This window comes from Malania oleifera, chromosome 1 (genome assembly GCF_029873635.1).
Source record: "Malania oleifera isolate guangnan ecotype guangnan chromosome 1, ASM2987363v1, whole genome shotgun sequence".
NCBI classification, from domain to species: Eukaryota; Viridiplantae; Streptophyta; class Magnoliopsida; order Santalales; family Ximeniaceae; genus Malania; species Malania oleifera.
Window position 1 is genome coordinate 59,813,761 of NC_080417.1, and position 27,239 is coordinate 59,840,999.

At 35.8% G+C, this 27,239-nt stretch overlaps 1 protein-coding gene across 5 annotated transcripts; it reads left to right on the forward strand.

Moving 5' to 3' along the window:
• The first annotated feature begins 1,766 nt into the window (after window positions 1-1,766).
• LOC131162469 (vesicle transport protein GOT1-like) lies at window positions 1,767-27,206 on the forward strand. 5 transcript variants are annotated; one of them, XM_058119007.1, is made up of 8 exons: window positions 1,767-1,871; window positions 2,083-2,131; window positions 2,446-2,506; window positions 22,842-22,933; window positions 23,059-23,139; window positions 23,252-23,349; window positions 23,432-23,513; window positions 26,775-27,206. In XM_058119007.1, exons 3-8 carry the CDS (start codon window positions 2,476-2,478, stop codon window positions 26,811-26,813), a joined length of 423 nt encoding a protein of 140 aa, XP_057974990.1. In that variant the 5' UTR covers window positions 1,767-1,871; window positions 2,083-2,131; window positions 2,446-2,475; the 3' UTR covers window positions 26,814-27,206. The 5 variants fall into 5 exon arrangements, with proteins under 5 accessions (XP_057974990.1, XP_057974966.1, XP_057974985.1 ...); XM_058119002.1 differs by having other exon boundaries at window positions 1,805-1,871; window positions 2,443-2,506; XM_058118983.1 differs by lacking the exon at window positions 26,775-27,206 and having other exon boundaries at window positions 1,781-1,871; window positions 23,432-24,246.
• Window positions 27,207-27,239: the final 33 nt, after the last annotated feature.

Below are 27,239 nucleotides of genomic sequence, written 5' to 3' on the forward strand. Positions count from 1 at the left end.
AATGGTATTTGAGTACTCACTTAAATAAGGTATTTCTTAAACATCAATCATGGAATCAAGGATTCTAATAGAGAAACACCTTTGTATTGCTATTAACTTAATGACCATTTTTATTTTATTATCATTATTATGCTTTAATCATATATACATTTTTGGGGTCATTGCATATAATGATTGCAACCCAACTAACAAAATGAAACAATTTGTTGATCTTGTTTAGAAAAAAACGTAACTATCCACATTGTATAGAATCCTTGCGAGGCTTTTAAAATTTTATTGTGCAACTATTAGCCAACAATTAGTTCATTTGAAAACATTAGCTGTACACATTATATATTGATGCGATACTAAACAAACACACGAGTCCAATTGTTGAGAAAGAAGATGAAAAAAGCAAAAGGTGGGAAGAGAAAGCAAAAGTGATGAAAATTGAGAGTATAGATATTGGGGAATAACTGGAAGAGGTGGTAAGGGTTTTAAAAGATGAAAAAAGCTAAAAATTAGGCAAAATTCACGAGTTGGAAGAGGTAATGTGAGTTTAATGACATTGTAAAAGTTGCATAATGAGTATTGAATAAATAGGTGCCAAGAAGTTGACTTTTAATTATTTTTTAATACATTTTAAAAATATACCATCTAATCAAATTTTTTACCAATGAAATAGCAATTAAAAATTAAAATTTTTTACAAATTAGGATTGGTATTTGGAGATCCTTGAAGACATAATGATCTCCTTTAATATATATATATATATATAAAGAGAGAGAGAGAGAGAGGAATGAGAAAGAGAGAGAAAGCAGATGATGATGATCAAGCATACTATTGGGATAAACATCATTTAAGAATAGTTTAATTGACAATGTTTAAGTAAAAGGGTATGAAGATACTTTTAGCTAATAGTAAAAAATATTAATTAAAAAATAATTTAATATAATGTGGGGAAATTTAAGTGCTTGAAAGCTTATTAATTTTGGAGAACTAAGGGTAACAAAGTTCTTTGGCACAACCTGGTATGGAAGAATAACTGCCCTCCAAAACATTCCTTCATCTTGTGGTTGGCTACGATGGAGAAGCTACTTACTTGTGGTAAGTATAGTGGGGAGGAGTTTGACAAAGGCTGTGTTTTATGTGGCGTGGATCTAGAGGCAATTGACTATCTATTCTTTAGTTGCAGTGTGTTTGCTAATGTTTAGAACCAAATTAAGGACTGCCTGGGAATAATCCAAAGGATGTCAACAATCAAAGCAAGCTTAAAATGACTTTATAAAGAGGCCAAAGACACTAGAATTCAAGCGATAGCAAAGAAAGCCAAATTAGTCACAATAGTGCATTGCCTTTGACATTTTTGAAACAAGAGGAAGTTTGAAGCGGTCGTCACCCATTCAAATGTTAGTGTTAAAGTTATTCACATTCATAGGTTGGTATATGACAAATATCCCTTTGTATGTGAGTACCTTTTTGATAGTTATTGAGTTGTAGTTATGTTGGCCTCCTAGTTCCTGTGTATGCCTAGGTTTGATGTATTTTGAACTTAGTTGAACTGATTTTGAATGGGAGCTTGGTCTCCCAAATGTACTTGTACATATCCACTTTGATCTAATATAATTATAATTTTCAGATAAAAAAATAAAATAAAAAATATTAAAACTAACTAATAAAAAATTTAGCAAATAATTAAAAAAAATTAAATTATAAAAAAATCAAAATCAACATTTGAAGGCATACTTGAACCACCCGCCCCAAACCCGGCTGGATCAACCCGCCGCGTGTCATGCCTCAACGAGCTTTAAACGACAATTCGACTGGCCAAAAAGGAGCAGTCCGTCCATGACCAGGTGGTTAAACGACGCCTTCGCAGTGCAGGAGAAAAGGTTCCGTCTCTTTTTCCCTCTCCCGGAGTCGACTTGAGTTTATCTTACATAAATTTGATTTCTGTTACCTTATTTTGTCTATTGTTCCACGAACATCTCTCCATCTCTCGCCCCCTCTTCCTTCCTCTATCTCTTTGTTTTGATTTCTAATTGAGTTTATATTACCTAAATTTGATTTCTGTTTCCTTATTTTGTGTTAAATTAATTGCAGGTGCTAAGATAGTCATCGGATTGAGTTCATTTTCTTTATATTGGCGAAGGTAATTTCGCAGATCTCATCTTTAAATCTAACTCAGTCCAAACCCTAACCTTTCGTTAGTAGATGAGAAAACCAAGGAAAATGGAGTATAATAAGTTCGAGGTTAAGATTTTAGCTCAGGCACTCAGTTGTATTCATTTCTTAAGTTTTCTTTCTTTTCATTTCTGGCCAGCCGAACCATAAATACTTGGCCAATAAATAAGTAGTTTCCAACATGTTTGTATGCCTAAGTGTGTGCGTGTGTGCGATTTTTTTTTTTTTTTGAATTTGGCTTGTTTAATCTGTTTTAAATGCTTTTTTGTTCTTATGCAGCAGAAAAGGTCACATTCTATCTGAATCTTGAAAATGGTTTCGTTTGAGATGAATGACCGAAAAAGTGAGTAATTTTTTTTGGCTTCTCTATCATTTAATATTAGGGTTTTTTTTGTCTGCCCCTTCCCCGGACCCTGCATATGCGGGAGCTTTGTGCACTGGGCTGCCCTTTTTTTATTATATGAATATTATGTATTCATTTGCATATTGCTCTATTTTTGCTTAATCCAATAAGTTAAATTTATCAAATGGTGCCTGTATGTTGGGATTTTGGCCAGCCATCACTCATTACTAAGTTCCAGTTTGCTGTGGGCAAGGTCCTAAACTTCGATTTTGACTCAAACTTTGAAGCTCCAAAAGTACGGAAATTTTGACAGAAATTTCAATTTCGATTTGGAAAAATAATGGAAATCTATAGTAAAACATGAGATAGTCCATGATCGCATAAAAGGCGTAGGGAGATAGTGAGTAAGGTTTTAATAGCCTTGAATTTGTCGAAAAAAATTACCCATGACTTCATAATTTGGCGGAAAAGGATTCATGAAGTCGGCCTCATCTAGTGGGACTTAAGGCTTGGTTTGTTGTTGTTGTGGTAGTAGTAGCAGTAGTTAAGCATGAAATTCTTTTATGAAACTTTAGAAATGGTTAATAGACATAATAATATAAGTTTTAGGACTAATATATTACAAGTTAAATACAAATTATGTTGTGTATAAGGTGGAAAAGTTGTAATATAATGTGTATCAAACATCTTTGTAAGATAATGTGCATAAACATATTCAGTTGATACAAATAAAATTCCTAACTCATTTAAATATTATTTATTATACAAATAATGATAATTTGGACATCAATGGTTAGATAAAATGTTGTTTTAAGTTTATTTTTTTTTCATATAGTTTCAAAAGCTCTCATAATAATTTTTTTGTTTCGATAAAAAAATAAAATAAATTAAAAGATAAATTTCACTTTGCTCCTTAGTCTCTCATTTGAATTCTAAGGAAATTTTATTTTATAGTTAAAATTTCGACAAGTTTTTCTAAAATTTTAAGATTTGATAAATTTTGGATGATTTGTTGAAGTTTCGATGGAAATTATGTAGAATGGAAATCGACTGCTATTTCAATTCCGAGGGTGATGGAAATTGAAAATTTTGATGGAAAATTTTTTGACAATTTTGTGGAAATTCAAGACCATGGCTGTGAGATAACTTTTTTTTTTTCATGCCAAAAATTGGCTCTCATGATGGTGTATAAATTCCATATTAAGCAAGGATGGATCTTGGAAAAATCTGTACTAGTGGAGAGGGGAGTGTAAGTTTTTCTTTTATGGAGAGATTTTAAAAAATATATGTAAATTTTAGTAGAAAAAACTTATATTTTTTTATAGATGCAGCAACCAGTCTTGTGGAGTGAGTGTTTGGATAGTGATGGTGAGCTGTTCAAGGAGTATCTCCAATTGGGTGTTTCGGATAGTAAAAAAAAGCTTTTAGACACTTCAAAGAAATAGAAAGGAGGCATATAGAAAAAGGCAAGCTTTGTCATAAGATGAACACAAGTAGAAATAACAAAAGAAAGAGAAGCAGGGAGCTGAAAAGGCTGGAGTTTTTTGTTTATTTTAATAGAATTGGGGGAATCTTAGATTTCAAAGTGGTTAGGTAGGTTGATCATGAAGACTAAGATTAATTTTTCTCCTTTAGATGTAAAATAGTAAGGGAAAATAAATTTTTTGAATGAATTATCACATTATTAACACAAATTTTCCAAATGAAATTCATCTACATTCATTGCATGTGTTCATGTTTCATAATTTTTTGGATAGGAGAAAATTTTATTGCGGACCAAAACAAATTACAACAAATGAGTACAAGGAGTTCTCTAACAACAAAGAGCAACAACTAAAAATACTATAGTAGAGTTGCCTTCCAATCCTTTGAAAATTGGACTGTCATAAGCCCCAATAAATTCTAAATGAATGGGCCCAAGAGGAAGCCATGAACACCACTTTATCCCTTGATAAGCAAGGATAAGTTGTAGTTTAAATGTTCTTGCATTCCTCTAAATCCAAAGAGTCCATGAGGTAGTGAAGACCGCACCACTCCGTAACACACTCCTTTATGCTCGAGCCAAAACCCCAATGTCTTATGAGCAAGAGATCTCCCACATTTTGAGGCGCCACCCAATGCGCACCATCGCTAGAGAATTGAGCATTCCATTGTGGGTTCCACTAGACAATGGAGTAAAAGCTTAGCGTTCCTTTTGTGCGTCTTGTGGCACATCAAGCACATGTCAACATTAAAAGACATGTAGACCTTCTTGTTTGTAAAAAAACATGCATATTAATCCTGTTCAGACTTAAGAGTCATAGTCCATATGAAGGTCCAAATCTTCATAGGAACCTTAACTTTCCAAATGATGTGGCTCCAAGGAAAAGAATTGGGATAAGGGGTTTTAATAGGTGTAAGAAAAATATTTTGAGAAAAACATACCAAAGAATCACCCTCCCAAACCCTCTCATCTTTCCTAATGGAAGGGGCAAAGTGATCCAACACAGTTAGGAAGGAAAGTGGTAATCAAGGTGTTCATGTTTCATAATTTGACACCACACATCCATAAAAGTACCATTAGAATTATAACATAAATCATAATATTGATGCTAGCAATGTGTTCATGTTTCATAATTCGACACTACACATCCATGAAAGTACCATTAGATTTATAACATAATAATAATAGTAACGCCAGCAAGGTGTATGTTTCATAATTTGACACTACACATCCATAATAATACCATTAGATTTATAACATAAATCATAATAGTGATATCAACAATGAAAAACCATCCAATAACAACAAAAAAACCATGCAACTAGCAATACGGAGCATGTAAAGCAAAGGTTTAAGAGGTCTCGAGAGGGCAATATGTACTTAGTCTTACCTACATGCTTGGAGAGATTGTTTCGTGATTTGATTTTGAACAAGTAGTAATCTAGCAGTCAAATACAAGGGAAAAAACACAAATGATGTGTCAGATCGTGTTGGGGCTGTGTTGGAAAATAAAATCAATTAATTTAATTTCTGAGACTGTTTTGGTTACGTTAGATGTTTGGTGTTTGACACATGTCGATCGCTAACACTTAGAGGTTCTTAGAGCGTCTGTGCTTCCTAGCTTGAAGCCATGGCAATACACCTAATTTTTTCAAGTGTCATGGGATTTCTTTATCAAAATAACAGGTTTGTTGCTAAATGCTTTCTAAAAACGATTGGAAAAGTGACATCATCATGAAGGCTATTGACAAGGGAATTATCAGCAGTGTTTTGAGAATCAGGAGCTGTAAGTCTGTAATTGGGTCTTTCTTTAGGCCATAGGAAATGTTGGTGGAATAATAGTTCTCCGTAGTGTGGATATGGTAGGGCTAGTAGGCAGCCTAATAGGGACTTTCAATGTTCCCTCATTCTTCAAGTATGTGGAAAACAAATTCACTTGTATCTTTTCTGGTGTTTGTGGCCACATGAGGGATCTTTTAGGCAGCTTTTGTTGCTTTTTGGCAGTAGAGAGGTGGAATGCCCCTTGGATAATTGGGGTGACTTTTAACATCATGCTTTTCCCTCATAAAATACTTGTTGGGTTGGTGGGCTGTGGAAAATGTTTGTATGAGAGAGTTCCTTGACTTCTTAAATGTGAATGCTCTCATCAACACATCCTTTGCTTCTCATTCAACAGAGATTCCTTCTTTCATGGGAATGAAAACATTCTCGATGGTGGATAGATTGGGAAAAGAATCCCCTAAGTCACTCAAAAACTACTCTCAAGAAAATGCAAAGAGTTCATTGGGGTTCAACTCCCTTTCACTTCAAGTACATGTGGCTCAAGCATGAATGCTTTGAGATCTAATCAAATTGCGGTGGTCCACTGGCCTTGGAAGCCATGTTGCTCCTTCCATGTTATGGGGACTAAAAGGAAAACCAAAAGGATGGAACAGAGATAATTTTGGAGATATCTATTTAAATAAGTCTCTTTTTCTTTTTTTTTTTTTGATAGCAAAAAAAGAGATTCCACAAAGAGGAGTGTAAGACATCTCCCATAAAAATTCTAGAAAAATTCATAAAAAAGAAACTAAAAACACCAAAAAAATACTTTGAAATAAATAAGAAAAAAATTTCTCCAATCTCGCTGAATTTTTTGAAAAGCTGACTTCCTTAAAGCAACCAGAGCCCATGCACCATAAAGAAGCCAAATAATGGATCTTCTCCCAAACCAGCTGCCTGCTCAATTTTGTCCTAAAACAAGTATGTGCATTATGTTCCAACCATAAACCCCACAACACTATAAATATTCCACACTTCCACAGAGCAATCCTGTCTTCTTCTGAAGCCCTCAAAAGAGATAGTAGCATTCCATCCACTATCGTTGGGCAAACCCAAGCTTCTCTCGACACGCCAAATAATTTATTCCAGATGCTCCAAGAAAAATTACAATGTAAGAACAAATGAGGAGCCAACTTAGAATTCAAATAACAAAGCACACAAATTTCTAGAGATAAGGCCTTCAAAGGTTTCCTAATTTACATTAGATTATTACTGCTGATTCTGTTAAGCATAGTCAACCAAATGAAAGCCTTAATCTTTGGGGGAGCTTTGGCCTTCCAAATACATGAAATTAGAGGGAAAAAAGAGTTGGAACGGGTCACAAACTTGAAATTTTTTTTACAAAAATAAACTCCCAAATGGTCCAAAGCCTAAGACTGAGTATCCCTATTTGAAGAAAGATGACAATTATTCAATAACGACAACAAGGAGGAAAGTTCTATTATCTCTCTACCATTTAGAGATCTTCTGAAATGAGAGTTCCAAGAAACCAGAGGGCTACCCAAAGTGACCACAAAAAAAGAAATCATACTATCTTGCCCTGAGCTTAATTAGAAGAGGCGAGGACAAGATGTGGATAGAACATCATTCTTCAACAACAGATCTTTCCAAAAATGAATCTGAGGACCCCTCCCCCTAACAAAATTAATGCAAGGAGTGAATAAGGGATACATATGAGAAATAGACACTTTGAAGAACATTGCAAGCTAATAGTGGCATCCCACCCATTCACATCCAACCCATGCTTACTTTTAATCGCTTTAAGCCAAAGGGAATGATCTTCTAAGGGAAAATGCCATAACCATTTAGGTAGGAGAGCGATGCTTATAGACACCAAATTTCCAAGACCTAGCCCTCCCCCCTTTTTAGACCTGCAAACCTCCTCTCACCTAACTAAATGATCTCAAAGACCCCCAACTCCTGACCATTAGAAATGTCTCATTATTTTCTCAATTTTATTTGCAATCTCCATTGGAATTTTAAAAATTGACAAATAGCATAAGGGAATGCTAGATAAAAATGCGCTGATAAAGAAGTCTCTTATGTGGAACCTCAAAGATGATGAAGATGAGTTGGCCACTTGGATTTCTAATGTGGGTAAAGAAAAGAAGACCGATGTTCAAAAAATAGCTACTTTTCATATGGAGGAAGTTGCCCCGAGAAAAATTTAGGGCTCAAGGATGGGCCGATAAAGACTGCTACACCAATTTTTTTCATTGAACACAAAACATGCATAAAAGGTATATTTAATGCTCTGAATAAAGTAAAGATTGATAAGGTAGTCTTTGAAGAAGATGATGATATGAAGGAAGCATTTGTGAGTACTATAGGAATCTTTTCATTGAGCTGGTTGCTTGGAGACATTAAAGGATTGTGATGGTGATAAAACTCAAATCCTGGATTGCTTCACCATGGCATTCTTTTGAGCTAAATGGGAGGTTCTTAATTCCGATACTGTAAGGATATTTGAATACTTTCTGCTAAGAAAGATTTATTGGCATCCTTAATTCTTCATTCATAGCAATTCCTAAGAAGGGTGAGGCCATTAATACTAAAGATTTCCAACCTGTCAGCTTAGTGGAAAGTATCTATAAACTAATCAAGGTTATTGGGTAGCACCAACACGCCGTTGTTGAAGGGAGACAAGTCATGGATGCTACCCATTTGCTTCAGAAAGTTGCGGACTCCAAAATCATAGGAGGAAGAAGGGAATTCAGCGCAAACTCGACATGGAGAAAGCTTTTGATGATGTATGTTGGGATTTTCTCCTTTTATTATTTTTTTAATAAATGGGTAAGCTTGTGGTGTGATTGGTGCCAATCACGATGGGGGGAATGTCTAGGGAGGGAACCATTTGGAGTAGGTGTTTGGAAATGTTCTAAGGAATGAGTGGGAGGACTTTTACTTTAAAGTTGGAAGTGGCGGCAAGCCAGCAACGTCTTTTTTTGGCATTATAGTTTGCGTAGATATATCCTACTCAATCTTGGTATTTTCAACTTGGCCTGTAATAAAGATGTTTTCATGAGCAGATCTTGTTGAAGACGCTTTACAATGAGAAAGATTTGATGTATTAAAAAAAGTATTTTTTTTAATAAACCTTAATTGGATTCTTGCTCAAGGGAAATTGTTCTTTGATTAATAGTGCTTTCTTGTGAGCACATGAGGGTTAAAGAAAGAGTGCAGCTTTGAAGAACTACGCCATTCATCAGGGAATAAAATGGGAATAAAACCAAAGAAGCTCTGAAATGGTTGATGGTGTGATTCACCATGTGACATCATCATTCATTTAAGGCTGATAGAAAGGTGTCCAACTTTGATAGATTGGAAAATGTGATTCAATTTGCATTTCCAAATTTGGGGGAAGCTGTATGTCATTTTTTGGAGCTGAATGATTTAGAACTTTGGTGGGTCTTGCATCAGATTGTGTCGTTCTTGTCAGGATTGCATGGATTAGACAAGGGGTCTGGGGATTGCTCTTTAGGGTGGTTGGGAGGCTTTATCCACTTGTAAGTTGCTTGGGAAAATGTGGGGTTAGGTTTTTGTGTCTGGAAGAGAACATAGCTAGTCTGTTTGCTTTCGAGAAGAGCAAGAAGCTATGGGTGGTGGATGCTGTTACAGACATTGAAGAGATTGTAGTCGGAGGAGAGAGAGCACAAATTTGGACGGTCAATCCTGTATTGTGGCAACTTTGGTTTGACTAATTCCCAAAAGATCAAGCACATGGGCGCAAACATGTTTTAGAGATTCTCGGTAGGTTTGTACGCTGATGTTCTCTGCAAAGTGCAGGCGAACGACTGGATGATCGCTGGGAAGTTGATATTTCACAATTGTAGGGAGCCTATCACGAAGTTTTGGGGTAGTGCTCTGATAGTCTTGTGAGATGGTCGGGAAGAGATAACAATTTGGAAAATATAATTTGAATTTTTTTTTGGATATAAAAGGAAGAGGCTTAGAAGAAATAATATAAAAAAAGGAGCATGAGTAATCCTCCTTATAAGCGAAAAAAGTTAAAAAAAAAAAAAAAAAACAGAACTGCAATCCAGTCATGCTGAAAATTTGAAAAGATAGCCCTTTAAAGCAACCAGCTGCAGAAAAACCCATGAAGAGGCCATATACTGAATCTTAACCTCAGACATAGAACGAGATATCTTCATCCTTGTGAAAATATGAGCACTCCCCTCTAACCAAATACCCCACAAGAAGGCAAACATCCGGCACCTTCACAAAGCTGAACCATCTCCAGTCCTCCCAAAACCTATAAAAGAAATAGATAATAAATCTTCCAGTGACTCTGTACAAACCCAACTCATTCTCATAAGCCAAATAATTTGTTCCAAACCTTCCAAGAAACATTACAATGCAATAACAGGTGAGCTGCTGATTCTAAACTGACAAAGCATAAATAACAATCATTCAGAGATAAAGGCTTATAAGGTCTCCTACTCTGCAGCTGATCGTTAATATTACCCCAAATTAAGAACAACTAACCGATAAAGGCCTTAATCTTGGGGGGAACTTTGCCCTTCTAAATGGTATGATGAAATGAAAAAGACAAGTTTTGATAGATTAAAAACTCAAAAAAGCAGGAATATTCCCCCAAAGGATCTAGAACCCAAGACAAATGATTCCTCATATTAGAGGGACAGCTACCCTCCAACAAGCACAACAAGAAAGAGAGCTCCACCACCTCCCTATCATTAAGAGATCTATAAAATGAAAGTCCCAAGAAATGTCATCCCTAGTTCAGCACCACCAACCCAAATGTCTTCCAAAATCAGATGCAATACCCATTTCCTGTAATAAATTTGATGCATGGTATAAAGAGAGGATAAATTTTTGATATACAATTTCTAGGGTTCTCAAAAAGAAACCCTTAGCCCCGCATTGGCCTCCAACCAATTATCCTGCATGCTGAATTCACTTTTAATTACTTTGTGCCAATGGGAAGTCTCCTCTAAGGGGAAACATCAAAGCCATTTACTGATTGAAGCAATGTTTTTAGACACCAACTTGCCAAGACTCCAACCCCCCCCTTCCTTTTAGACCTACGGATGATCTCCTAACCAACCAAATGATCCTTTTTTTCCCTCACTCCATACCAAAGAAAATCTTGCATAGCTCTCTCATCAGCCATCTGATGTGGGAATGAGCAGAATGTCAGTCTAGGTTCAAAGAGAGAACTTACCATGCAAAATGCTCTATCTTCTTCAGTGTACAGCACAAGGTGAGGCATTTTACCCCCACAAGGTGAGGCATGAGCCTCAAGGTGTTGAGGTGTAAGACTTTTGGGACTGTATTATTTTATTCAATTAATAAATAAAATAAATTTATAGATAGTGTAAAAATATGAAAAAGTTAGAATAATAAAGGAAAAGGTGAAACATAATTCTCATATCCATGTAGGCCATTTTTAGCTCACAAGCTCAAATAAAGCATGTCAAAAGATAAGCATAAGCCATAACATTACAAAAGTCACACTATTTTCGCTGTTCAAAGTTTAGACTCTTAAATAAACATTTCAAAAAGAAGAGAAGAAACCAAATCACCATTATGGGTTTTGGTGAATGGTTTCTTTTGGCGTCTTCCTTTGGCAGATTTACAGCCAGATTGAGTGGCTTCAATGTTTTAAGAGGCAAAGGCATAAGGTGAGGTGTAAGCCTTAAGACATTTAGGTGTAAGATTTTGAGAATTTTATTTTAGATAAGTATTACACATACTTGAAAAAATAAAGAAAAAATTAAGTGAATCACAAATAAAATATTAAAAAAATCAATTATAATTTATAAACTACATGTTGGTCATTCAAAAATTGCTAATTGAAATCCATTTTATATGCCATAACAAGATATAGCTATAACATTACAAAGTTCAAATTATTTTCGAGATCTAAGATACAACTCTCAATTATTTTGGAAAGGTTGAGGTTCTAGAGTTTTAGAAATCACCTCACATTATGCTTCTCAAATATTAAGTGGGATTGGCTTGCTCTGTTGATTTCTTAGGATGTGCTGATTTCTTGGGCTGTTTTTTTTTTACATCTTTTGGTTTTCTTTTTTTGTTTTCCTTGGGGTTTCTCGGACTTTGTTAAGGTGTCTCTTTCCTGATTGTACATCCTTTTTCTATCTAATGAATTTCTTTTGCTATCAAAAGAAAAAAAAAATCACCTACATTATGACAATCCTTTCATATAAACACGAAGTTAACATTTTCTAGCCAAATCTAACTTGAGAATCACACAGTCAAAATGTGTAAGCCTCAACTAGTAAGGTGCAAAAGAGTGCCTTTTGGACAAATGCATAAGCCCTAGTATGTAATGCATTAGCCTTTTTGGGATTTGGTATTTTAGATTGAGACCTCAAGTCATTTTAGGCATGCCTGGCCTTGATGCGAGCCTCAAGATGAGCCTTGATTGAGCCTTTTAAAACATTGGGTGGCATTGCTAGAGTAGAGCTGATCTTTAGTCTTTGTTTTCTTTTTTTCTTTTGTTTTGGAGGATATCTGATCCTCCCTATTTTTCTTGTACTATTTTCCTTTTTCCCCGATAAACTTCTTTGTTTATCATTAGCAACATAATGTCTCATCAATCCAAGATTTTAAGAATCTAACATCTAAATTATCTAAGTTTGAATGAACTGTCAAGGTCTTCATAATTAAAGTCATCATCTTCATCAAACTCATCTATAATAGGAGTCCTTTGACTTAAAAATTCTCTCTTTCCCACTTTAATAGCACCATCTTCTTCCTCAATCGTGGACAATTTTAGCATCTTTCCACTGTCTTGACTCTTGAGAGCCTACATATACAATGATGTTACAGTTCAGGAGAATTATAAAATGACAAGTTAGTAGATTCCAAAATAAATTTTCTTTTACCTACCCAATTTTTCACTAGAATCACTGCTCTTCCTTTTGCAAGTGATTAAGGAATGAGAGCTACACAAGCTTGAGTTGCTTCACCATCATCTCCTTCATTAGCTACTGCTGTCAAAGCTCTAATAACATCAACTTCAATGAGATTTTCTGCTGTCAAGCCAAGAAATACCCTTTTGGGAGGATGGGTTCTCCCTTCTTGGTGATCCAATGATCATTTGAATCTACATTCTCCACCAATGTTGGATTCTAATTTTGTCTTCTTATAGCTCTCTCTCATTTAGTTTGGTGTTGTATTTCACATAAACTAGAGCATTCAATCTTTTGTGCTCATCTATTCCTCTTTTTCGAATGAATTTATGATTAACTTATTTAAACATAAATGTTAGAAGATAATTGCATAACCAAGTGCAACATGGGGAAAATATAAATAACTCCCAACTAGAAGATAACATGACATTTGTAAGAATCTGCTCAAATATGCTCCATTTCCTCACATTCACAAGCACTGCAGGTGAGACCAAGAACACATAGAAAACTTTATTAGCTTAGGTGTTTTTGTCCCTAACGCTTCCACCAATCAGCTACAAAAGAAGAAATTAATACTTGTAAGAAACAAAGATATAATATTAATCAATGATTAACTAATTGTTGGTAATTTATAATTTTTACTTGTTCTTGTCCACATTCTACAATCAATGGTCACTTGACTCACAAAGTGAAGAAAGTTGTATTGTAAAGGGCTAGATAATATGAATAGACAATACCTCACAGCATGTAAGGGTGATGAAGTTGTGGAATCCATCTATCATCTACTTTGCTCCAACTTGGTCCATACTTCTTGACATTTCTAGAAATATTGGCGGCAATTTTTTCCTTTCCTGAATCCATCAACCCATAGATAAGCCAAATGGCGGGTCTTTTCTTAGATCAATTTCCTTTAGGGAACAAACGAGAGGGACAACACTCTTGATAACATAAGCCACATGGGACCAAAAATGTTGATCAAACAAAACAATTGTGCGAGCCCTTTATACCTTCATGCATTTTCGCATAAGTAGATTTGCACCACCCCGCTAATGATAATGTACATTGAAGGCCTCCCATTTGTTTGTTTAGGGTTTGGAGTGTCAAAAAGGCAACGGAAAGCATGTCACTGTCAGATGGATGAGTTCTTTGTTGTTGGCAAACTGCTTCCTCATCATTGCAAGTGCTAGAGTGGTTATAAATAAATTTATCAACTTCTTAGCCTTTAGGTTTGTGGTTGCATGGGTCTCAATTTTGCAATGTCGTCCAACATAAGGCCCAAATATTGTGCATCAGATGGAGTCCAATACAACTTATCCCTTTTTTCCATAAGCTTCTTTCCACCCCCTATCATGATCTTTGCATTATCTTTTATCACATGCACAACATTATTTTCGCCTACTTCTTCAACCACCTGCATACAAATATCAAATCATTTTTTTTTTATTTTTTTTAAAAGTAGAATCAGAAGGATCAGTGGAGTTTTAAAAACCCACGTACCAACATGACTATTTACAAGTGAATTAATGAGGATTGAGGACCCTTGAACACCCATGAGTCCAACTATGGGCTATAATAGAGCATCCCTATTCCTTCCAAGATTTTTTATGCTCTTTCAACACGCCATTTATTTCTTTCACATCATCTCTAATGATCCATGTCCTCATCTTATGCATGGAAGAAGGCTTAAAACCTGGCCTATAACTAGCAATCCCATCCACCACAGCACACCAATAGACATTATTCATCAAGCTAAAATGAAGAGAAAGGTTGAAAACACAGTGCCCAACTTTCCTACACAACTCATTCTTCTCTTCTTTCTTCCATTTTGAGTTACGAAGGAACTTGTTTGATTTGAAAATATGTGAACTTATCCATTGGACCTCTAGCCCTTGGCTTAAAGACACCCCCTCTCTTTTGTTGCTACAAATCTCCCAGTGATGGAGAAGATGAACTCTCAATCTTTCTCCTGTCCTCCTGGACCCATTCCAATCTCTTCAAGGAGACCATTTTCTTTTAGACTTCACTTTTTGGGATATTTTAAGAGCAGGCTTGCACTCATTTCTCACATCGTGAAGAACCTTGGGTGAGGTTTCATTCCCTTTATTATACCAGCCAAATGATGCTTAAATCATGTGACTGTCCCAATACAACTTCGGTCACAAGATTTGCATCTAAAGTATTTCTCCATCAGCTTATTTTATGTATTCTAAAAAAAATCTTTTTTCTGCCCCTTTGATTCTCTGTCAGACTTGGTTTTTGATTGTTGAACGGGGAACAATCAGCAGCTTGGGCAGCGAATTAAGGTTTTGAGACTTTGAGAATGAAAGTAGTTTCAAAATGCAGGGAAACAGTAGCTGTGACTCCAAAAGAGAACATAGTTCATTAACTTCATTGCAGGAATAGGGAAACAGCAGAAAAGCCAGAAATCATTGCACAGCAGCAGAGGTCATTGCAGGGAATTTGGAAAAAAAAAAGAAATAAAAAAAAAGAAGCAGCAGAGATCATTGCAGGGAAACACCGGCAGAGCAACTCAAAATTGAGCCTTTTGTTAGGGAAATTGGGAAAAGAAAAACTAACAAACACAAGCCTAGCAGCAAAACAGCAAGGAAGCAGTTCAATATTTCAATGACTCCAGTATTTTGTAAATGAGAAAATGGATCAAAATGGTGTGGGACAGCATCCTGTTGGACCAAGAGAGCTCAACTAACTTCCATTCGAAGTCGAAGAGAAATCACCTCTTGGACCAAGAAAGCTCACCTTAATTCTATCTAGATGAGAGAGACTCGAGTGTGTGAGAGAATGAGATTGTTGAGGAGTGTCTCTTTGGAGAAGTACTGCTGGAGTAGATCTACAACCCAAATAAAGGAACAAATGAAGGGCATTTGTGCCCTAATGTCTAATTATCTAATATTTTAAATGTTTTAAAAATAGGTTAAAATTGGGTTCCAAAAGGCATACACTTTAGGTTTAGAGGTGTGAAAGGCACCTATTTGCAGTTGAGGCATGCACAAAGAGTTAAAAGGCGTACTTCTTTTGGGATTTAGGCCTTTTGGTTCCATGAGGCATTTATACATGAAAATGAGGCACTACTCAAAAATGCCTTTCAAAACACTAATCTTCTCTATTTTTTGCCTTGAAAGGATCAAAGCAACCACATGAAGATGATATTGGACAGAGCTCCTCACATGCTTCTGATGATGAGATAGAGAGCTTGTGTGAGTCTGGTAAGGGTTTATTGTTGGACCAATTAATTATGGAACAAGAGCTAGATGATGATTCTTTTTTTCCCCTCAGTAACCACCTCTATTGTAGTAAGAAGTTACTGTAGGCTTCGATGTATGCTGATTGCTCAGGCTGCAGGAAATTGGGGATGATGCTCCTTTGAGGTTGTCTGAAGATGTACATTTGGTTTTTGTCATTTGAAGAACAACGCAGTCCAAGTAGGCAAGTAGGCAGTTTCATTGAGGGTTCTTTGAAGTGAGATGTGAGGTCCTGTACGAGGGGTTGCTTTTCTAATGCATCATTCTGTTATCTTTAAAGGAGAACCTAAGGAGTGGTTTAGGGCTTCAAGGGGTGTTAGGCAAGGCGATATGCCTTTTTTTTTTTGGTTTGTGCTTGTTGTAGATGGTTTGAGTATATTGGTAGTTTGAGCTGTGGAAAGACGTTTTGTGAGAGGGATCAGGAGGCGGTGTAGGGGTGATGCTGTTGTATCATGCCTTTCCTTTTTTCTTAGTTGATCATAGAGTCTTTCTTGAATGTGCTTATTGTTTTGCAACTTTTTGGAAGGGTTTCCAGCTTAAAAATAAATTTGGGGAAGTGTGGATTGCAATTATTAATATTGATTCTAATAGATCTTTGGAGTTGGCTTATTTAAATGGGTGTAGTATTTCAGAGTGGCCTTCACATATTTAGAAGTTCCTTTGTGGGGTAATCCTAGGTCTAAGAGGTTTTGGGATCCACTAGTGATGAAGTTGTCTAAGTGTCTGGATACGTGGAAGGGTGCTTTATTTTCATTAGGTGGATGTATCACCTTTATTATTTTTTAATAAACAATGAAAATTATTAGAGAAAGAAGAGAAGAGTACAAAAAGAATATATATATATATATATAAGGATAATAAGATAACCTCCCAAAACATAAGAAAAAGATCAATACAAAAAACCCCAAAAAACAAGTAATTACAAAATATGTCTACTGGAGCAAAGCAACCCAATCCTGCTGTAAATCTTCTGTAGTTAATGCTAAAAGAAACCATTTTCTGAAATTCACAACGATGCAAGAAACACCAAGTAACATTTATTCAGGCTTGTCTTTTTAAGATCCCTTTTTATTATTTGTTTATTTTTAGTAGGGGCGTTAGTAAGATTGGGAGAATCTTGAGAGATTTCCTCCGGTCTAATGTTAGGTTGAAATAGGGATCATTTGGTTAGTTGGTAGGTTGTTTGTAGGTCTAAAAATGAAGGGTGCTGGGTCATGGTTAGTTGGTTTCTAAAAACACCGGTTTAGTGGTTAAATGGCTTTGGTGGTTTCCCTCAGAGGACTCTGTTTGGCACAAAGTTATTAGAAGTAAGTTTGGTATGCAAATAAGTGGGTGGGATGCTGATTGGGGAATTCAATGTTCTTTGGAGAGTCCTCGAAGATGTATTTCACAAATCTTTTCTCTTTATCCCTCATACCAAATGTGTTGTGGGTGATGGTTTTAGCATTAGTTTTTGGGAAGATAATATGGGTGGGTGATTTTGCACTTTTCATTTCTTTTACTTTTTTCAACGTCTTGGTGCATAATGGTGTTATTTCTTCTTTTTTGATCTCAAATGGGAAAGTTTTTCTCAGGATTTCCTTTTTTGTTGGTCTCGTAATGATAGGGAGTCTCTTGTTTGATGTTTTTGGAGGGCTTTCGTCCTTCCAATGTGGGGGTTGGCATGTCCTTTTCACTTCAGTGTACTATCGGGAAGGCTAAAGTTCCCTCAATCGAGGTTCAAGGCTTTTATTTGGTTGGTTGTTCTTAGAGTCGACAACTTAACCCCAATAGACCTTTTATTTGGTTGATTGTTCTTAATAGAGTTAACACCAACAATCAGTTGCAGAGTTGGTGGCCTTCTAAGGCCTTTATTTGGTTGGTTGTTCTTAACAGAGTTAACCCCAAAAATCTGTTGCAGAGTAGGGAGCCTTCTAAGGCTTTATCGCTGAATGTCTGTCATTTGTGTCTTGACAGTTCAGAATCTGTCCCACTATTTTTTTGCATTGTTCATTCTCTTGGAGGGTGTGGAATAAGTTGTTTGGCTTGTGTGGAGAGGATTGAATTTGTCTGGAATTGGTGAAGTTGTTGGATATTTCTTTTCCAGGTTCTGGAAGGATTAGAGATGGTTCATCCTCATGGAGATGCATGCTTTTAATGGAATGCATGTGTTTTATGGGGAAGAAAATGATGTGTTTGCTGTGGGATTTGATTCATTATTTTTCTCCACTTTGGTCTTATGCAGTTGGTTGTTTTGAAGGAGTGTGCTTCTCGAATTTACAGTGAGATTGGTAGTTTATGTTATTTTCATTGTAGCTTTTTTTTCCCTTTTTCTGTACGTTTTCTTATTAGGAGGATTACTTATTTTTGTGCATTTTGTGCATTCTTTATTCTTTATGAATCGTCTTAATGTAGGACAAGAAGCAAGACTTGGGGAAGGATACTACTTAAGAAGAATTGTAGTGAGAATTGTTGGGTTTAATTAGTAGTTTATTATGCATTTAGTTTAATTAGTATAGTATTATGTGTATTTTTGGGGCTTGTTTGTAGTATTTGTGTATAGTAGGGGAAGGCTTGTAATGCAATGTAGTTTTAGGGGTATGTGTGTAATTTCATGTGTTTAGAGGCTTTCTTATAAATAGTGTGTGAAAGCCATGATGTAGGAAGTTGATGAATTTGAATTGGAATTGGACGTGAGTTCTCCCCTGGTATCTCCCCACCTCTCTTCTAATTTCTTCATAGATGCAGAACCTTGCTGCTGCCCTGCATCATTTGGTATCAGAGCCCAATATCGATTTCTATTCTTCCATTTCAGTCCACCCATTCTCCCTCACCCATCTCCTCCTCTCTTTTCTTCCTTTTCTCTTCTTTCTTTTCTCTGTTCTGATCTCTTGCTCTGTCCTTAATTCCCTGCTGCCGAGCAGCACTCTGCCCTCTTTCTTCTTCTTTGTTTCTCTTCTTCTCCTCTTCTTCTATTTCTTCCCCCATAATCCTCTTAGTTTTCTCAGTTCTCTTTCCTTTCTTGTTTGTTGATCTGAATGCTATCTTTTCTATTCTCATTCTCTGTTCTTCTTCCTCTTCTCTCTTTCTCCCTTCTTCTATCTTCTTCTCTAGTCTCTTCCTCATCCATGCTTCTTCCTCCCTCCTATCTCTCTGATTCAAATTTCTGGTTTTCTGTTCTAAAATTTCAGTATTTTTTTTTTAAAAAAAATCGAAAACAGTTCTGCAGTTTCTGAATTTTTCAGAAAATTCAATTCCTGTCCCATTTTTCGAAACCTTAATTTGCACCTTAGACTCTACAACACCACCCACATCACCAAAAACAGAACCCCCTGAAACCCTTTCCCTCCAATTTTCATCGCAGCTTGATCACTGGAGGACGCCTCATGCGCCAGCCAAAACATCTCCAGCTGTCAGCACTTCAAAAACCCTCATCTCCTGTGCTTTTCTCATCACACCACCAACACCACTATACTCCCATCCCTTGATCTCTATTCACCCCAAAACTCATTGCCAGAAAGCCACTGCCGGTGACTCACATGCCTCACATGCTGGCGATGCTCGTGAGAAAAGTTGCTGGGGTCCCTGCAACTGCCAGTTTCGTGATAAATTGCCTTCAGCCACGATATTTTGAATTTTCTCCACGATATTTTGATCTGCAAGGAGATATTTTGTTGTGGACACTATATATTGCAAGCAAGTGCGATAATTTGGCACGAAATCCTGAAATTGTTACTGCCAACATAAAAAATCAGGTTTTGTTGCTGTGATTTGTGAGTTTTCTTCGTGAATTTGTTTTATTTCAGCAGGACAATCAATATCAAGGTGAATTAAAGATAGTTTTTGAGAAATTGGGAGTAACGCTTGTGGGAAGTTGTGTTGAAGGGTTGTGATACTGCAGCATGTATATGCATAAATTCAGCAACATGGTGACAAATTATAGAAAAAAGGAATGATTTTGGGTGCAATTTCAAGCTTTTCAACACCTTTCTCAAATGTGGAGAAAAGGTTTGCAAAATCGTCATTGATGGAAGATTTCCAATGAATGTGGTTTCCATAAATGGAGTCACTCGATTGTAGCTTCATCCAGAACCTCACCCAGAGCCTTATGTGATATCTTGGGTTGGTAACTCTACTATACATGTTTGTGAGAGATGTTTTGTTCCTATCCAAATGGGTGAATATTTGGGTAATGTTTGGCGTGATATCCTACCTATGAAGATTGGCCATGTACTTCTTGGTTGGATGATTTGGGTGTGATTCAAGGACATGAGAGCACATGTCTTCCACAATAATGGAAAGAAAATCATTTTGATGCCTGCTCTACCAATCAACCAGGACAAAGAATCTGAGATTATCGATCTTGTCAAAGTTACTCAACTTGAAAACACCACAGGCAAGGCAATGAATGTGTTTGAAGACATCCATTCTTATTGTAGCGTTTGTCATCCTCAATGAGTTCATTGATGCTAATCCTCAAGTCAAGTCTATGGTGCTGCCAATGAAACGTGGTTTCTTGCCTCATTTGAGTTCTGGATTTTGAAAAGTTCAAGTTTGCCTCTGCCTTTGATCCTCCGACATTTCAAAATTCGGGGCCAAATTTTTTCTAACTGGGGCAGCATCAAGGTTCTGCAGCCATGGAGAAATTAGAAGAGTGGAAGTATAAGGGAGGAGAGAGGAGATACCAATGGGGAACTCATGTTCAATTCCAATTCAAATTCATCAACAACTGCCTACATCATGGCTTTCACACACTATTTATAAGAAAGCCTCTAAACACATGAAATTACACACATACCCCTAAAACTACATTGCATTACAAACATACCCCTACTTTACAAAAATATTAGAAACAAGCCCCCAAAATACACATAATACTATATAATTAAACTAGATACATAATAAACTACAAATTAAACCCAACAATTCTAAATAAAATTCTTCATAAGTAGTCTCCAACATGGATCTTCCCAAAGTCTTGCTTCTTTTCCTGCATCACATCTTCATCTTTTATCAAAACAAAAAAGATGCTTTGGTGAGCATGAACATAGAACTGTTGGACAATCTCATGGTGTGGAAAATCCTTTTTGAATGGAATGCTTGAGACTAGGTGCTTGAAGCCCTAGCTGATTTATATAGTTGCTAATCAAAATGAATCTAAGTGGAAGCCAAGCAAGAATGGTTGTTTCAAGGTTTGCTTTTTTTAAGGAGCTGGACAGACTGTAGTGATGCTGACAGAGTTAACTTTACCTGGAAGGCTATTTGGAAAACAGCAAAGTTCATTGTTTTGGAAGCAGGTCTTAGCAAGAATTTTAACCATTGATAACAGCAGTATAGGGGGGGAATTACGGTGAATAGATGTTTTATGTTTAAAGAAGCTGGTGAATCTGTGGACAGTTGGGGTAAAAACCTGTGAGATTTGGCTACTGTTCTGGTTGGCCAATCTGGGTGACAGATGGGTCTGTGAAGGAGCAGATATTTGGCTTGGAAATGCATCCGATCAGGTGCGGGCAGCAAAAAAGCTTTGTCTGTGATCCTTCTTGCCATTGCTTTTTGTTGTTTTGTGGGAGAGAAACCGCAGTGCCTTTGAAGAAACTGATGTCTTGTGTAATTCTAAAAGATATATGAATTAATGACTTGTATATTTATTTCAGACAGACACAGTACTTGGGTGGCACCCCCTTGGTGCCCGTTAATGAATTATCTATTTAAATGATTTTTTTTTTAAGAAAAAGGAGGAAGGAATGGGACTAAAATCTTTATATTATGTGCATATGCATGCAAAATTTTGTATATAAAAATTAAGAAATTCATGGATGTAGGGGAATTATCAAGGTAAATGTTGTTACCTTATTATCTTTCAAAAAGATAGTTACTTATTGGAGTATTTTCTCCAAAATCAGATCAATTCATTGCATGTTTAAGTTGTTTAGAAAATGTCATGTTGTACCCACTCTGGGGTCTGATAAATGAGTGAGGAACCTATGGTACTAGTTGAGCATATGGTCATCAAATGGGTAAGTCTTGTTCCCCCACACTCATCCATTTTCTATAGTATAAATATTTTATGGATAATAATATTTTGCTAATAATTTGACTTTGACTTTGGGACTTGAAATCTAACCATATGATGTTTCTTGATTAGTAGGCAAGTCTATCTTTCCTGTTGGAACAATGATGGATGTGCAATCTTTGTTTGCTGGTTTTGGCCTCCTATTAGATTTTATTGGTGTGAGATAACAGTAGTCAAGGAAATTTGACATGCATGGACATAGTTTTGAGATTTCTGCAGTTCCTTCACCTATAACTTTACCAACCTACATTGCTTGCTGTGAATTTCTTGATGAATGGTTGTCAGTAATCATAAAAATGTTTTAGGGGAGGATCTCATTTGAGAATGGTGTATCTTCAATTCTTATAGAGGCAAATCACTTTAATGAAAAGGGTAGGTACTGCCCGGGGTTCAGGTCTGGTAACTTGTTTTTGAGTTACAGAAAATGAAGGGGCAAAAGTGATAATTGAGCTAGTTTCCAAATTGTGATATGCTTTAAATAATTTTTGTATGGACATAGCCAGCTCCCAAGTCGGTTTCTGTGGAGCTTAGTGGTTATGACTAAGCCAATTTTAGTCATGATTTGGAGACTTAAGTTATCTGGCCATCTTACAAAAACAACTTCTAGGATGAGTCTAAGGGAGTAGCATATTTCTTTAGATATGATGTTTTTTATTATTATTATTGTTGTCATCATCATCATCATCATCATCATCATCATCATAGTTGTTATTAATTTCTTTTCCTCTTTGAAAGACTTTGAAAAATTGAAGTGATGTCTATTGTGCTCTTTTCCTATTTCAAATTTCTGATCTGGGTGAAACTTGCCCCCATGCAACAGAAATTGGGCTAGGATTGACCGGATTCGGCATTTTTTTCTCATTCCTGGGAGTCATTTTTTTCTTTGATAAGGGGTTACTTGCCATGGGGAATGTAAGTGGTTAATCTCCTCTTGCTTGTCTTGTTCTTGTTTCTCCATTTAATTCTCTATTCTCTTTTGCTTATTGTTGATTTTATTTGTGCTTAACATTGCCTTATTTTTTGTGGTACTTATTCAGATCCTCTTCTTATCAGGGGTGACATTAACTATTGGGCTGAACTCTACCATGCAATTCTTTATGAAACGTCAAAATTTTAAGGTCTGATCTCTCTCTCTCTCTCTCTATCTCTCTCCCTCCTTCTCTCTCCTTTTTTCTTTGAATCTTTCTTAACCATTTTGGTGGTTTTTTCCCCCTTCTGTTGATTCTATAGGGAACAATGTCATTTGGTATTGGCTTCTTCTTGGTTGTCATAGGATGGCCGATCTTGGGTATGATTTTAGAGGCATATGGGTTCATCGTACTCTTCAGGTTTGTTCAACTTTATCCTCATGATTTCTCAACTGTCACTCATCTTACAATGGTATGTTTGCTGATGGTATGACTTGTGCAGTGGCTTTTGGCCTACACTGGCGGTTTTTATACAGAGGATACCTGTTCTTGGTTGGGTATTTCAGCAGCCATTTGTTAGATCGGTATGCCTGTTTTTTGGAACTCACAATGTTTTTCTTCACTGCTGGATTCATGTGTGTTTGCATGCTTCCATGTTAGATTTGATTCTTCATTAAAAATCTTTTTATATAAGCCATTTTACCATTGGGCAGCGCACTGGTGAAATATTGAGAAGCAATCCAATCTCGATTTTGAGTCATGTGTCTTTGAATTTTAGTGGTTTCTGTTTATATCAAACTAATGCTCTTGTTTTTTGGCGTGTTTATATTAGTGTGTATATATATTCCTAATATTAAAATCTCTAAATATTTTAAAATCATGTGCTATTCAAAATCTCTGAATATTTTAAAATCATGTGCTATTTTGCTTGCAAGTTATTTGTCATACATAAAACTTTTATCTATCCAATAAAAACCCCATGGTTCCTAATGTTTCATTTGGCAATTTAGCCTCTCAAACCAGAAATCTTGGCTCCACTTGTTAGTTGTTGTAGGAAGGTGGGTCAAATTGGTAACCTGAGCTAATAGCATAGTTGTATGTCGGAGGGGACAAAGTTGCAATTAAATTGAAGACATTATTGTTACTAAGTTGACAGCGATTAAGTGGATGTGGCATTATTGTCATTTAAATGGATGGAACTTACTGTATTAAGGGAGAAGGCATTGCAGTATAATGTAATAATTCTTGATTAATAGTATTTTTAAGAACCAACATTGTTCTGAGGCACACAATGAGATATAAGAGCCAAATCTTTGCAAATATGACTCTGGTTGAAAATAACTGTGTTGCTTTAAAACACTGGAAGTTTGCTCTAAAGTAGAAAATCCCAGATCCTTCTTCGTTGTTGGGCTGAAAAGCCAATGGTTTTCCCACCCACATGTCAGACAGCAGCATTTCTCTACTGTTTGGTAGTTCTGATTATTATCCCTCCTCCCATTTCTCCACCTCTCTCTCACTCTATAAATATATATATATATATATATGTATGTATTCCCTCCCCTCCCATTTCTCCACTCTCCTCTCTCTCTCTCTCTCTCTCTCTCTCTCTCTCTATATATATATATATATATATATATATATTTATACATGAGTGAGTATATATTTGTATATTTGTCTTGAGTAGATTATTAAAAATTTTCTGTAAATCTGTGGATTTTGGATTGACGTGATGTGTGTTTTGATGAAAGGTTCACTGGAAATCTTACTTGCAAAGATCTCTGTAAGATATGAAACACATGAAAATGAAGGAGTTTCATTTCCTTAATTATATAGTAATGTGCTTATAAATATTAATTTCTTACAAGTAATGATTTTTATTTCCACGATGGGAGATACTAGGTGGGCAACTGTATTGTAATTTAATGAAAGAGAGTAATTTGTTCTGTTAAGAAAACTTTGCTTTAGTAAGGCTTAATTTTTTTAAATAGGGAGAGATAAATTATAAACTTATAACATGAAAATATCAAATAATAATTATCTATTTTTATTTTTGAAAACTTGGATCTTTGCCTAAGCTGTCTCAACAAAATAAATTATCAGGGAGATTATAGGTTCTACTTAGGTGGTGAATTTCCTTTTGTTTTGTTTGCTTGTTTGTTGTTTGGTTATTTATTTATTTATTTAATTTTGTGGTTTTTTGGTAACATAAAGACACTTGTAAATTTGTTGGCTAGACCGGGAGCATTGGTCCCCCTTACTCCAACTTTCAGTTAATGAGTAAGGATTTGAACCCTGAGCAACTGCTTGAATTCATTGCTGTAAACGCCTTTGGTTCTATCAGGCTGGAATGGAATCGAAACTATAACCTTGATTCTTATTCAATTTGCACAATTCCCATGTGGGGTGGCGTGGGGTGGGGTGGGGGGGGTGGTGTTGAACTGCATCCTGGTCGGGATGTTGATTCCCTCATTTAATAAGTGGTGTTTACTCCTTTTACTTGTAGGAATTGCAATTTCATTCTTCACTCATTTTTGAAAAAGACATTTATAACCCTCATCAAAAAATTTCCCTAAAACCAAAAAAACAAGTTGATCGTCTCTTAATCATGCCACCGGTGATAATTATAATAATTGTAAATAATTGACCCTGTTACATAGAGTTTAGTTCTCTGTTTAGGTTGCATTCTTTGTAACTGGTTTTTATTGATGTAAAGGGAGGATTTCTTATTCTTCCTGTCTTTTCTTTTCCTTTCTCTTTCTAATTTTATGATGTTCATTTTTCTCTCTTTTAACACATTTTTTGTTTATCAAAAAAGGGAAAAAAACATCAACAATAACATAAATTAATAATAATTATAAGAATGATAATAATTAATATTATAAAAATAATAAAAAATAACAATGGCGACAATAATGAGGATAAGGACAAAAAAAAAAAAAAAAAAAGTTATTAGTATTATAAAAACTACAAAAACAACAACAGTAGTATAGTAATAATAATATATTGTTATTCTTGTTGTTTTATTATTATTATTATCATCATTATTATTTCATATGAAACATAACTGGAAAAATCCAAACAAAAATATCATTTATTAATATTGTTATTAAAAAATGTAAAAATGTTATGATCCAAAAGATAAATAAAATTAGTTGGAGTTCATAGTTATGAAAGATAATAAAATTGAATTATTTAATTTTGCAGTAGGGGTATTTTTGAAAATAACTAATTTTTATTTCTATTATCCAAACATTGGAAAGGAATTGAAATTTCTATTCCTATAACCATTCTGTGTGAACAAATGCCTTGTTTACACCATTCTGTGCAAACAAATGCCTTCTGTAAACAAATGCAGTAATCAGTGATTCTATTCTTGTTTTGAGGTCCCTTTCCTACTACAATTTTATTCTATGAACCAAACAAGGGTTAAGACCCTTACTATTGAGCTTTGCTTCAGTTGGTATCAGGCATGGCATTAATGGTTGTTTTCTTTGAAGCTGGAATGAGATAGCAATTTGACCTATGAAAGCTCTAATTTGTGGATGGAATAGACTGGCCGCGTACATGGGGAGCTGCATAACCTAAAAATTTTCCCAATACCCTATTCTTCTGGGGCAAGGGTATTTGAGCAGTAATTAGTAATAGTTGTCATGGGAAAAAAAGTGATATTAGGCTTGGGAAGTGTTTTGGTGAGTTCATGCCTAGCTGCTCTAGCCTACCTTGAGGACTAGACCTAATACAAGGATAACCTAGAGACCAGGACACTACAAACTTAGATTTTCTTTGCCAAGCTTAGATTTTCTTTTCTTGTCATGTGCAGTTTTTATTTTCTTGTCATGGTGCAGTTCTTTGATCGTTACCGTGGGAAACGTGTGCCGGTATGACCCTAAAGTAATTGAAGCACAGGGAAGCAGTAGAGTCTTCTTTGGAAGTGTTATAAACAGCCCCCAGTTCAAGATATTGAGGACTTGACCGCTCTGCGGCTGCATGTACCAATATCACTTCTCAGTGTCCCATTCTCTGGGTGGTCCAAGGGTTATTGCCTTTGAATCACTATCATGAAAAAATATTTTCCAGTGGGAAGTTGTATACATAAAAATGATGTTTGGATGATTTTGAGCATCCAATTTGAAAATTGTTTGCTGCATTCTTTTATCTTTCAGTTGGTATTGTAGGGAATTTTCCAGTGTGGAATTAGGGAGCCAAATGGCCTCAAGTTTCCGGACTTTCATGTAAATATTAGGTGTTGATGCAAATTTTTGAGTTCCCAACCTCAATGTTAGTTCCATATGTACAGTGTGAGTTCATTC